The sequence below is a fragment of the Gavialis gangeticus genome, unplaced genomic scaffold (assembly GCF_001723915.1).
Source record: "Gavialis gangeticus isolate Ggan-Ray unplaced genomic scaffold, GavGan_comp1, whole genome shotgun sequence".
Classification (NCBI taxonomy): domain Eukaryota; kingdom Metazoa; phylum Chordata; order Crocodylia; family Gavialidae; genus Gavialis; species Gavialis gangeticus.
In genome coordinates, this window is record NW_017729004.1 from 58,276,141 (window position 1) to 58,289,595 (window position 13,455).

At 42.8% G+C, this 13,455-nt stretch overlaps 1 protein-coding gene across 1 annotated transcript in view; it reads left to right on the top strand.

Moving 5' to 3' along the window:
• The window catches only part of PPP1R9A (protein phosphatase 1 regulatory subunit 9A), a 350,009-nt gene that overhangs the window by 242,756 nt on the left and 93,798 nt on the right, over positions 1 to 13,455 (top strand). The window contains exon 7 of the mRNA XM_019508446.1: positions 11,412 to 11,567. Coding sequence (XP_019363991.1) covers positions 11,412 to 11,567 — 156 coding nt within the window. The remainder of the gene's footprint in view (positions 1 to 11,411; positions 11,568 to 13,455) is intronic.

Below are 13,455 nucleotides of genomic sequence, written 5' to 3' on the forward strand. Positions count from 1 at the left end.
AGGTACGGTTGGCCTTCCTGACTGCCTCCCCATACTGCCGTGTCTTCTCTTAATATTGCTGGCAATTGATTTTAGGGTAGTGATATGTGTCAGGAGAGACTGTAAACCTGTAATTCTCAACCCCTGGTATATGAGCTGTGAAGTGTTGGTTTTAAACTTTCAGCTAAATCTCTCTTAATTTTTGAGGGATGAGTAGTAGTTCTCTAGCGGTTAGAATGCAAATTTACTCACCCCACTGACATGCATAGTCTTTACTGACATGTATGACTGACATGTATGATATCTGTATCATTGCATAAATTAGTTACTAGAGTGGGTAAAGGCAGCTGCATTACCATGCCATGTCAGTATGGCAGTTCACCACCCTGTTTCTCCTACTTCTCACTAACGCAGTTGTCTTGCCTAAAAGTTGCTCAGTGATTCCAGACCTACTATGTGTCAATGTAGTTTTGCCCGCCAAGATAGTGGGGAAAAAAGCTGCAACTGTAGGACAGTGGAACAATGGATGTACTGGAGGAGAAGGGGGAGAGGTGTCAGGGAGGGAGGAGGAGGTTGAACTCGTAGGGCTGCACATCATATACCTCTTTCATCTCAGGGAAGAATTGGTGGGGAATATACTAGTAGATGGCAAGTTGGGCAGCAGTGACCAGGAGATGATTGAGTTCAAGATCCTGAGGAAAGGAAAGATGGACATGGCGAGACCAGTGGATGTGGTGTACCTTGATTTTAGCAAGGCTTGTGCTACAGTCTCCCACAGCATTCTGACAGGCAAGCTAAGGAAGTACAGTCTGGATGAATGGACTGTAAGGTGGATAGAAAAGTGGCTGCAGTATGGGGTTCAGAGAGTAGTATTCAATGGCTTGATGTCTAGTTGGCAGCCAGTATAAAGTGGAGTGCCCCAGGGTCTGTCCTGGGGTTGGTTTTGTTTAATGTCTTCATCAATGACCTGGAAGATGGCGTAGAGCACACCCTCAGCAGATTTACAGATAACACCAAGCTGGGGGGAGTAGCAGATACGCTGTGGGGTAGGGGTAGAATTCAAAGTGAGACAAATTGGAAGACTGGGCGACAAGAAATCTCATGAAGTTCAGTAAGGACAAGTGTAAAGTCCTACAGTTAGGACAGAATAGTCTCATGCACCAGTACTAGCTGGGGACTGACTGGCTGGGCAGCAGCGGTGCAGAAAAGGACCTGGGGGTTTCAGTGGACAATAAGCTGAATATGAGCCACCAGTGTGCCATTATTGCCAAGAAGGCTAATGGCATACTGGGCTGCATTGGTAGGTGTGCTCCCATTTGGTCAAGGGAATTGATTCTTGCCCTCTATTCAGCACTGGTGAGGCCACATCTGGAGTACTATGTTCAGTTTTGGGCACCCCTCTACAGAAGGGATGTGGACAAATTGGAGAGAGGGGGCAACAAAAATGGTGAGGGGGCTGGGGCACATGACTTATGAGGAAAGACTGCGGGAACAGGGCTTATTTAGTTTAGAGAAGAGAGGGCTGAGGGGGGATTTGATAGAAGTGGGGTTCAAAAGAAGATGGAGCTAGACTGTTCTCAGTGGTGGCAGATGACAGAACCAGGAGCAATGGTTTCAAGTTGCAGCAAGGAAAGTTTAGGTTAGAAATTGGGAAGAACTTTCTCACTAGGAGGGTAATAAAACTCTGGAACAGGTTACCCAGAGAGGTGGTAGAAGCTCCATCCTTGGAGGTCTTCAAAACCCGACTAGACAAAGCTTTTGCTGGGATGATCTAATTGGGGATGGTCCTGCTTTGAGAGGGGGTTGGACTAGGTGACCTCCTGAGGTCCCTTCCAACCCTAACTTTCTATGATTCTACCAGTAGTTCTGTGAGAAGGACCCAGCCTCCTTTTCCCCAGTAGTCAAGTGGTAAAAGTACTTGTCCAGGAAGTGGGAGATGGGCTATGTTATGGGTGCGTTAGAGAGCTGAAGATGTTCCCCATGCCTCCCATAGAAGTTAGGCCAGTGGGTAGAAAGAATTGTAGCACGCATGTGACCAAACTGAGAGCAAGCAAGAGAAACCCTCACTAGGGTCTCTCAGCCCAGTGAAGAAAGCTCTCCTCTATGAGCCCAAGTCCTAGTTTCTAGACCTTGCCCTCTATGTTGTTTTTCCAGTATATTATTTAATTAAAATACACAAAGAATGCTTTGAGCAGAAACCAGGGCTCATTCCCAAGAGAACATCCTGCTAACTGAGCTACAGAATCAGGTTCCCTCTTGCTTGATCCCTTTCTGTCCCTACTGCACATAAATTGGCACCCCAACACTGGGGACAACATCCTGAAGAAACAAGTTTTCTGTGAGATAAGTAACTGTTCTGTCTGCTACCACAGCAATTTGGCTGTGGTCTTTTCTCATGTCACCAGTTAACTAGAGTCATTATTAAGAGAAGAGAGCTTCAAGTGAAACCTAGGGTTGAGGATGTTGGTGATTCAGTAAGTGACACTTTCTCCTAAGTTAATACCATACTTATGTTTCTAGATTAGTGTGAGGGGACACAAGAGGGTGTTTATACACATGCTTCAGGGGTTGGGGGGAGGGTGCTTTAATTAAAGTGCCTGAATGAAAAGCGCATCGAATGAGCTTTAGTTAAAGCACGCCCTGCTGCCATTATTCAGCACAGGGACACTGATACACTTGCAGTTGGAATCTGCTGGATCGTGGTAATTAATTGAGTTTGCTCTGACATGTTGTAATTCTGGCATGTCAGAGCAGCCTCATTGCATGTGTATAGGCGTCCAGCGTCAATGGAACTGCCTTCTTTCGGGTAGTACCCTCTACAAAACTTGCTCATTGTACTCCTTTTCTACCTTTTTCCTTCATGTGGATTAATTTTTGTTATCTATATACTTACTGCATTATGTCATGAACCACAAAACTCTTTGGAGCAAGACCTGTCGTATTTGTGTCATGTCTCCATCATGCAATATGGCCCTGCTCTTTTTTTGTTGCTACTGTGAGCCAATAATAATACACCAATAATAAAATATTAGCCTAGTGTGGAATTTGTGCAGAAGTAGTTAGGCCTAGCGTCCTAACTGAATTTCAGTCAGAATTATGATCTGCCTATCACCTCTTTGGACCAACAACATGCTGGGTGCCCGGCAGGCAGATGATCAGGTCGCTCCCAGCTGCTGCCTGCCTAGTGGTTGCTGAGGCACCTCAGCATGTGCTGGCCAGGCTTCTTGCATGCAGCATGAGATGACCCAGCAGGCACCAGCCAGGCACCATCCCCACAGCAGGCAGGTTTTCTGGTCAGGAGCATGTGCTGAGTTGTTCTGAGCTGCTACTGAAGTAGCGCAACATACAGAAAGGGACCCACCTGGACTTCCAGCATGTGACAAGTTGCTCCAGCACCTGTTGCTGGGGCAGAGCAGTTTAGAGAAACTCAGCATGTACTGGCCAGAAACTCTTCAAACTATGGGACAGTGCCTGGCCAGCACCTGACAGGTCATTTCAAGCTGCATGTGGGGTTTCCAGCCAGAGGGTGCCAAAGCAACTCATCACACACTGGCAGGCAGCAACTTGAAGTGACCCTGGACCAGCCGACCAGGAACCCTGCACTTTAAGCTCAGGCACACTCTGGTGGCTGGCCATGTGCCTTTTCTCATTTTAGGTAAGTCATATGCAATCATACGATGAGGCTTGATTTTCCCTATGTTGAATGGGGAAAAAACCCCTCATCTTGTAATCGAGTAAATGTGATGGCTAATTTGAAAAGTTCTACATACTCTCTTACCATGGATAAAATTCTTTTCTTTTTTTTACTGACAAACGAGTAACATTATTTTTTTCATTTACTGTGAGTCATCACCTTAATAGAGTTTCAGTTTTTATTATTTCATATTTATTAGATGTATATTCCCTACTCCCCAAAAAGAATGAAGATAGCTTACAGTAAAAAATCCAAAGATAAATTATAAAAACATAAAATATTACCTGCTAATAACTAAGCTTGCCCAAATAAAAAGGTCTTGCAATGCTTCTTGAAGTTGTCCAGGCTCAGGCTGTTGTGGGCTGCAGGGGATGGGAGTTCCAGAGCTGAGGTGCGACCACCTCAGAACAACCTCCTCTGTGTTTTGAGCCAAATGAACTTGGCAGGCACGTGATGCTTACAGGTGATTGTTCTTGACTGACCTTAGGGAACACAAAGCAATATAATAGGGCTTGCACTCAGAGGCCCCTGACAGATGTTAAAATAAAGGTACTGTAAGATCTGATGCAGAATCCTAAAACCCACACTTCCTGCCATGCCACACATGCATGGCAGGAGGCGTGATTGTGGGATCCTGCATCAGAACCCACTGTTCCATGTTACCAGTGCAGGGGGAGCCCGATCCCAGCTCCACCTGCCCAGCAAATAGCAAATTTGACTCCCAGCCAAAAGAGTGCACCATGTGCTCCCTGTCAGCTGATCAGAGTTCCCAGTCATAGGAATATCAGTTTCACTGGTGCTACCCCGCTTTAAAACAATGTAAATATGAAGAAAATTGAATCTACTTTTTTATTTTACATGTGATTTTTGAGGCATATGAATCAACATTCTTCAGTTTTGGATGAGAAAATAAAATGCAATTACTGTTTTTATAAATTAAGAATATTTTATGGTATTGTCTGCTTTGGTATCTGGAAAAACGGAAGTAATAATATTAGATAAAAAGCTAGCAAAGACCCATGTGTCTGAGCTTAAAAGAACTGGAGTAGTGAATTGGCCTTCTGATAACCTAGATCAGTGGTAGGGAACGTTTTTTGGCCAGAGTGCTGAAAAAACCACAATGTCTACCTTGGAAGTAGACCCTTGGGAGTGCTGACATGCCAAAGCCCGAAGTAGCTGTTTGCAGCCTCCCAGCTGCAGCTGGCTCACGGAGCCCAGTCTGCTTGCACCAGGGCTTGCAGCCTCCCAGCTGCCTGCTGGGAGCAGTCTGGGCTCCGTGGCTGGTAGCAGCTGCTTAGAACCCGGGCTGGCAGTGGTGTGCAGAGCAAAATGGCCTTGCATGCCATGCTTGGCATACGTGCCAGAGGTTGCTGACCCCTGACCTAGATACATAAGTGTGAATTTAACCCTCCATAAAGAGGATGGTAGAGACTGAGCTTTTGCCCCCTGAGTATATATTCAGCTACTTTACAGAATAACTTAAAAAAACTGTTATTGTCAACTACTTTAGAAAACTGAGAATGAATTTCAAAGAGCTTCAGGCAACAACAATAACAATAGCAACTGTTACCTTGAAAAGGTTTGTTATTTTGAAGCAAATAACTTTTGGCAGTGCTTTGCTGCTCCTTGTAAAACACTAATTACATTTTTACATCTAGTTTATGAACTTGGCAGAGGGTCTGAACTACCTTACAAAATTGATGTAACAGGCAACTGTCTTTATTCATAATTTTATTTATGAACTGTATATAGGTGTCATCTTAAATTGTCACATTTGTTCATTTTTTAGGTATAGTTTTCACATCTTGTATTGTATGATGAAGATCCTATCCTGCCCTTTCTGAAATCACTAGCAAAACTCCCACTTATTTCAGTGGGATTATGAATGAGCCTATGTCACTCTGCCATTCACACATGCTAGAGGGTTCACACATCTCAGTCCAAGGACTCTGGTGTTTCTGTTTCAGTTACTTGAATGACTGAGTTCATCCACACTGGCCACCCTCAGCTGGAGTATGATTTTCTTGCATGTCCACACTAGTATTGCCTTGCATTTCTTTCTAGGGAATCAAATTAAATGTATGCCATGCTTAAACAGGTATCCCCAATGTGTTTTGCACATATTCAACATTGGTTTAAAAAGCAGTTTTAGCTAACCTGGATTGCTTTCTGTACAGATGAGGCCTGGGTTCACTGGATGAGTCCGATCTCTGCCTCCATGTATGGCAAGCAGCCAGGCTTTCCCAGCCCTGGGACTGGTCTCCAAACAGTACAGAATGTTCGTTATGATCCAGACGGCCATTTGTTGCCCAATCTAATCTCCCTGAACATCTGTATGGATTGGTACTTTGGTCAACTTAACCCTAGTTAAGTCAATCAAAGTGTAGCATCTGCACATAGCCATAAACATTAAACTCTCAGAAGTTTGGTGTAAGTTGCACTGAATATTATCTCTAACAACCAATGGAAACACTCTGAATTTGAGATGTTCCTCAGTTCTTTGACAGGTAGCAAGCAGTGTAATTTAGATTGTGCTGGTAAGCAGGTATAGTAGCTGAAGTAAAAATGCCTTACAAGTAGATCATAATGGAATTTCAATTTACTTCGGTAGAAATCACTTGAATTTATATATAAAGTTTCACAAGAGTACTAGCATAATTGAAAATCCTTGAGCAAACTTCATAGTTTCATAGTTGGAAGGGACCTAAGCAGATCATCAAGTCCAACCCTTGCCATGGGCAGGAAGGGATGCTGGGGTCAAGTGACCCTGGCTAGGTGGCTGTCTAGCCTCCTTTTGAAGACTCCCAGGGTAGGGGCGAACACCACTTCGCTTGGACGTTGGTTCCAGCTCATAACTGCCCTGACTGTGAAGTAGTGCCTCCTGATATCTAGCCTGAATCTACTGTCCGTCAACTTATGGCGGCCATTGTTCCTTGTTACCGCTGGTAGTGCTCGGGGGAACAGGGACTCTCGCATTGCGTGCTGGTCCCACTTGGCAAGTTTATAGGCAGCCACCAGATCCCCTCTCAGCCTTCTCTTGTGGAGGCTGAACAGGTTCAGGTCCCATAGCCTGTAATCATAGAGCCTGCCCTGTTCCCCCCGATCATGCGAGTGACCCTCCTCTGGCCCCTCTCAATGCTGTCCACATCTCTCCTGAAGTGCAGTGCCCAGAACTAGACGCAGTACTCCAACTGCGGCCTGACCAATGTCACATAGAGGGAGAGTATCGCCTCCTTGGACCTGCTCGTGATGCATCTATGGATGCATGACAAGGTACGGTTGGCCTTCCTGACTGCCTCCCCACACTGCTGTGTCTTCTCTTAATATTGTGTCTTCTTTTAATATTGCTGGCAATTGATTTTAGGGTAGTGATATGTGTGGGGAGAGACTGTATGACAAGGTATGGTTAGCCTTCCTGACCGTGTCCCCACATTGGTGGCCCATGTTCATCTTGGAATCAGTAAGTGACTCCAAGATCCTTTTCTGCTTCTGTGCTGACAAGAAGGGAGTTCCTCAGCCTGTAGGTATGCTGCTCATTCTTCCTCCCCAGGTGTATCACCTTGCACTTGTCCGTATTGAAGCCCATCCTATTCTCACCTGCCCACCTCTGTAACCTGTCCAGATCTAGTTGTAGCCTGTCCCTCTCTTTAGCGTGTTTATATATTTATTTGTTTTTATTATTATTCCCATTAGAATACAGTGACAATCCAGCTACCTAGTAGGAAAATCCATGCCTTTTATATTTTAATTTAGTAGTATTCTTAGTTTTAAGAGATATCGATAAGCATTACAAGATCCCAAAGAGACCTGGTTTAAAATTTGAATAATTTGATTTAGAATATTCCTCAAATGCTAAGTAGCCATATAAAAGTTAGATCAAATGTCCTATAATAAAGAAATGAAGAATACTTAAAAAATTACTAGCTTTAATATAAAACCTAATAAATACAAAGTTTAAACTCACTTTGCTGACATCTGCCACTCTCACTTTAACAACATGCACAGTGCTTTCAGAGCTGTCCTGGAGCCCTGCCCAAGGATTTCAGAGTGGGAGCAAGTTCTTGCTTTCCACACTGTGCTGATATCATGAATAATTCTAATGCAGTAACGAGAAAGTAAACAAATAAATTTCTGCTTATTTAAAGTATCCTTAAAATAATAAAACAGCAAATGTGTTAACACATGAGAGAGGCCAGAGTTTATTGGAAAATAAAGTATCTCTTCTACCACGAGCCTGGTTTTACAAACATAAACTTGAGCAAATTTGCTTACATGAATACTCTTATTATATTTAATACGCTACTCATGTGAGTAAAAGTACCCTGTATATAAGTATTTGCACAAAGGAACATATTATTGGATACAAAACTAAAAGCAGGAAAAGAACATATAACAAATAACATAATTTGGAGAACTGCTTAACTGCTCTGAATATCCTATTTCAGCACTAACTACATAGTAAATATCTGCATTTATATAGAACAGAGGTAGAAAAAACATGGCCCATGGGCTGGATCCAGCCCGCCAAGGGATTTTGTTTGGCCTGTGGCAGGTCCCTTGGTCCTGCCCAGGCCAGGTGTAGGGAGCAGCCTGAGCCATGGTGCACGTGGCTGGTCCCTCTGCCCAAGGGCATGCAGTGGGGCTGGGGTGGCACTGCTCCCAGACTCACTGGCAGCCCTGGTGGCAGCAGCTTCTTCCAGATGCCACCAGCAGCAAATCCAGCTACCAGGTGCTGGGGCAGACCTGCAGTCTATTCCCTACACCCCTGAGGCAGGCACTGGTTCAATGGGCTGGGACATGCAGGGTGGGGATTGCAGCTTTGCTCTGGCCCTGCACGGTCACTGTCTTGTGATCCCAGGCCTGGCCCTGCCCTCCCATCCCACTCCTGGACACAGCTACCTACTCACCCATCCACAACCCTATTCCATCTGCCTTGCCCATGTGGGTCGGGGGCTGGGGGCAGAGCCACAATCTACTTTCCACCTGCCCCTGCCTGCAGAACCAGTACCTATCTCAGGGCCGTGTGAGGAGTGGATTGTGGCTGTGCCCTGCGATCCTGGCCTCGCCCACCTGTGCTGCTCTCAGATGCTGTTTTCTGCCCATCTGCAGCCCCACCCCAGCCGCCTGGCTAAGTGCGGAGCAGAGCCATTTAAGGAGCTTTGATGAGCTGTAGTGGGGGGAGGGTGGAACGTGCTGACCTGGTCCATAACACTCACCAAAACTCCTTGAGTGGTCCTCCAGCCCAAATACTTGCCCACCCCGATATAGACTATACTGAATGTCTAATGTATAGTATGTGTTATATATGTATAATATGTATAAAATTCTCCTTATGCAGAATATGTATAAAATTTTTACTGACGCAAAGACACAAATGGGCCTCCTAATGGGTCTCCTTTTGCAGATATAGTCTGTAACATTAATTTAACATTCCTTTTTTTCTTGTATTTGTTAATACTCTAATGTAAAGTGCCCACTGTGCTATTGGAGCTGTTTGATGATAATATTAAAGACATTCACAGTCAAAAATGACAGGTGGGCAGCTAATTTCCATTGAAAGGGAATAGACATTATGTTCCTAACTGTAATCTGTGCCTTAGCAAATCTCTCCCAATATTTAAAAATAATTTTTAACAAAAATTATTCTAGCACTTACTTTGAACATTGTGATGATAACACTGTTCACTTTCTTCTGAGGATCTGAAAGTACTTTGCAGACACTGAGTAAGCCTAATAACACAGAAGTGTGCTATGTATTTTTCCCGTTTTTACATAAAGGGAAAGTGATGTAAAGAGAGAGAATACCATATTTTCTTGCATCTAACATGCCCCAAAATAAAATATACAACTTTTTTTGAAAGGCAGAATGAAGAAAAACAGGACTTTCCCAGTTATTCCTGCATGGAGTAGGGACAGTGCCTAATCTTCAAATGACTCACTCTCCTTGTCCTGCTTAACTAAAAGCTGAGATCTTAGCTGCTGCTGAAGGCAGATCTCTGATTTTTAAGAGAGCTAAAGAGTCTCCAAGGCTGTGAAATAGGAGAAGAGAGACCAGGAGCAGCCAGCAAAATTGCTCTAAGAAATGTTAGCGTGATTAGTGAAACATCAAGACCATTAAAAAATGAAAGATGTCATTAATATCTGTGGAGTGAAGAACAAGGAGTCATTAAGTATTCAACTCCCTCAGCTGCCTGCATAGTAATACCACAACTGCTACTGGGTAGAGCAGGAATCAAAGCAAGTGATTTTATTCTGGGCAGAAAATCGGTTTTCTGCTTAAGACACTAAAATTGGGGGAGAGTGGGTTGGGGAAAAGGTGTGCATGGTATCTGAGTAAATATGGTAAGTGACTTTTCCAGATTCACAGTGTTAGTTGCTGACAGAATAGCAATGCTGACGGCTCACCTGGCAGAGGCTGACCTGTACCCCAGTCCAGCAATACAAAGGAAGGGAAGCTATCTTAAGTGGCACTTGAAGAACCCTTTAGAGTTGAGGAAATCCAGATGCCAGAGAACCCAGCACACCATTCCCCTTCTTGTCTGCTGGAATGTAGGCTTGATTAGCTCTATAACAAGTATAACAGTGTGCAGGATATGAGACATTAACTTTTATCTGACATAATTATCAATGTCCTCATTTAATGGTTTTTCTCCTTACTTCATATTAATTTAGAATACCTGGTGGTGTTTTCCAATCATTGTAAGCACTTTTCATTGCTTTTATGCTGGTTATCCATACTTGAAAAATAGCTTGAACCAGGCTGTACTTTTCAGTATTCTCCCTGTTCTGTAAGAGAGCTGACATTCCACAATCCAAAGAACCACCCACTGCTTTTGTTCAAAACCATAAAAGTATTTTTTTTCATGCAGGGTGAAATCTTGTTTCCACTGAAGCTAATGGCAGTTTTGGCCAGTGAATTCAGTGGACCAATTTTTATATTCCAGTGACTACTTCAGAAATGTGTCTTTCCATACATATCTTTTGCTTGTCTTATGAATTCAGCTATAATGAAGGCAACATGAGTTATACACCACCAACTCTGTTCCTCTCATACTGATAATGGAGATTCCCAACCAAGTCTTGACTGAGTTGCAGAGGGGTTTGGGTATGGGAAAAGAGATAGAAGGGAGAGGGGTCCCAGTATGGAAAAGGTTGAGAAAAGCTTTTTACAGTAAAACTGACTTCCTCTGGAAGTGCTGCAGCACTTACATTTTGTTCTCCTATACTCTGATGCTAAACCACTGCAATGGTTCTACTGTATCATTTGGAACTCACAACTGCTTATGCTAGATCTAAAAAAAATAATCATTGTTGCACGCAGAATTCTGTGCTTCTGTACTAACTTGGTGTTAGAAAGTTTTTAAGTGTTACAGATTTAGGGCGTTTATACACATGTTCTGGGGGGAGGGGCGGGGGGCTTTAATTAGGGTGCCTGGAATGTCACATGTATTAGCATCCCCATGCTGAAAAAGGGCTGTGGGGGTGTAGTTAAAGTGCCCCTGTCACCATTTTTCAGCACAGGGATGCTGATGTATGTGATGCTGGAGTCTGCTGGAGCATGGTAATTACCATGCTCCAGCAGACTTAATTAATCAAGTCTGGTCTGATACGCTGTAATTACAGCACATCGGAGTAGCCTCACTGCACATGTATAGACAGCCCTTAGATTGTAAATAACATACAAACAACCCAGGCCTAATGAGAGGATACTGAAGTGTTTTAATTCCATAACATTAAGACAGGGGAATATGCTACTGATGAAGAAGATGAAGACATGGGACCTGTCTTGCCGGGAGGTGACATGGCAATTGAAGTGTTTGATCTTCCTGAAAATGATGACATGTTTTCCCCAAGTGAGTTGGACACCACTAAGCTTGCTCACAAGTTCAAAGAGGTAAGCTCTAGGTCTGGGATTTTTCGGGCATCGTTGATTCTAGTAAATATATATTTTTGATATTTTGGTTTCCTCTTTGATTAATATAATTGATTTCCAGCTTATTCAATCAATACTCATAAATTGCTTGAGCAATTCTGTTTAAAATTAAGGGAGATAGATTTTCTTAGCTGTTTTAAATACATTTTGTCAGGTAACTGTTGTGTTGACAAAGGCTCTGTGAATCATGAATCATTAAAGCTGCTTATTAGAACTGAGTATAATTTATGGTTTAATGGGTTTTCAATAAAAATGTACTTTTATGTCTCACCACTTTACAGGTTTTTGGCTAGGAAAACAAAGATGCAAGTTAGTCCATTAGTACTTTTTAGATTATCCTTCTCAGAGCTGTTCCCTGTAAGATTCAAAACTGAAGAAATACAACTAGAAAAATCAGTTAAACTTAAATAAAATGAATGTAATGGGCTTTTCTCTGTTTCCTCTACACATCTCACATAAACACTCTTTAATAGACTGTAATGCAGCATGTCTGGTGGTTAGTTCACAAAAGGCTCCTGACTTGAGAAACAGGCATATTGCAGGATGGAATATAATTGCTGTGGCGGTTCTGTGTGGGAAGAAAGCTTAGGTGGTGTTTGCTAGTATTAAGTTTGGCTCAAGTAAGAGAATCAGTGAATTCATTCCCCAAATATGGTGCACCATCTACAGTGCCGCTGTATTTTGGGTTCTCATCTCTGTGCAGTCTGTGCCTCATCTTCTATGAAATGTAGTCAGATCAGCATATACGATTTAATGTGGTGCAACTTCCCTGCAGGTAACAATATATATATTATTTAAATAAGGTGAGTTTGGAAAGCATAGGAACAGTCAGATCCTCACAGGTGAGGTGAAGAGCAGAATCCACATTTTGTAAAATGGGAGATTTAAACAAAACAGGATCCCCTTTCCACAAAGTCATTTCTTTTCTGTAGATATAAATGATTGATTGGCCTTTGGAAATGAATGTGGAAGATAACCACATCATGATTCAGTCAGTGCCCTCCTTGTATTAGATGCTTAGCATTATTCAAAAGTATGTCAGTCCTCACTGGTGGACCCTCTTCACCGGTGACTTGGTTCTCTCATTCCTTTGCCTTCTATAGAGTCATTTGTTCTTGTAAGGAGTGGTTCTAAAACTAGCATTCTGGATTGGTAGTGTTTACATTCTTCTTGCACTCACTATATGCATAGTGCATAAGCAGTGAAGGGCAAGCCGTGGGCCTATAACTGACTTTAACTTGAGCATCATTCCCCTTAATTGGTAGGCCACCCAGTGTAGACTGCATTATGTTATGTTTGAAAATGCCCAGACTAAATTTAGACTATAGAGCTGGATTAGTTAATGAACTCAAAACCACAGTGTAGGGGAAGATCAGAATAAGGTATTTGAGAAGATGCAACTCCAATTAGATCTAAATGGGACAGGACATATATCCACTACTTAAGGGCTGAAATCTTTGATTACTAACTCAGATGACTGTAGCTGTTATACATGTTGTTGATTAGATTTAATGCAACAAAGACATGTATGATTGATATTAAAGAGCGTGCTCAGGTATTTTCCAAGGTATTTGTCCAGAATTCCTTCAACACTAGATGTAGTATTTCTGCCCACACTGCAGAGTGCACTTTTTTTTTTTTTTTGCTAGGGTTGTATTTAAAGATTCACTACTCTCTCTTGTTCTTATCCTGGAAATATGTGACAGTGTTAAATAAGTGGGCTGAACATAATCTTCAAACATAACAGTTCAGCATAGTTAGTTGAATTCAGATATTGTAGGTGGATAACATGCTCAGATAATTTGACAGGACTCTTGGAAAGAACTAGACTGTAGTCAGATGAGTGGGT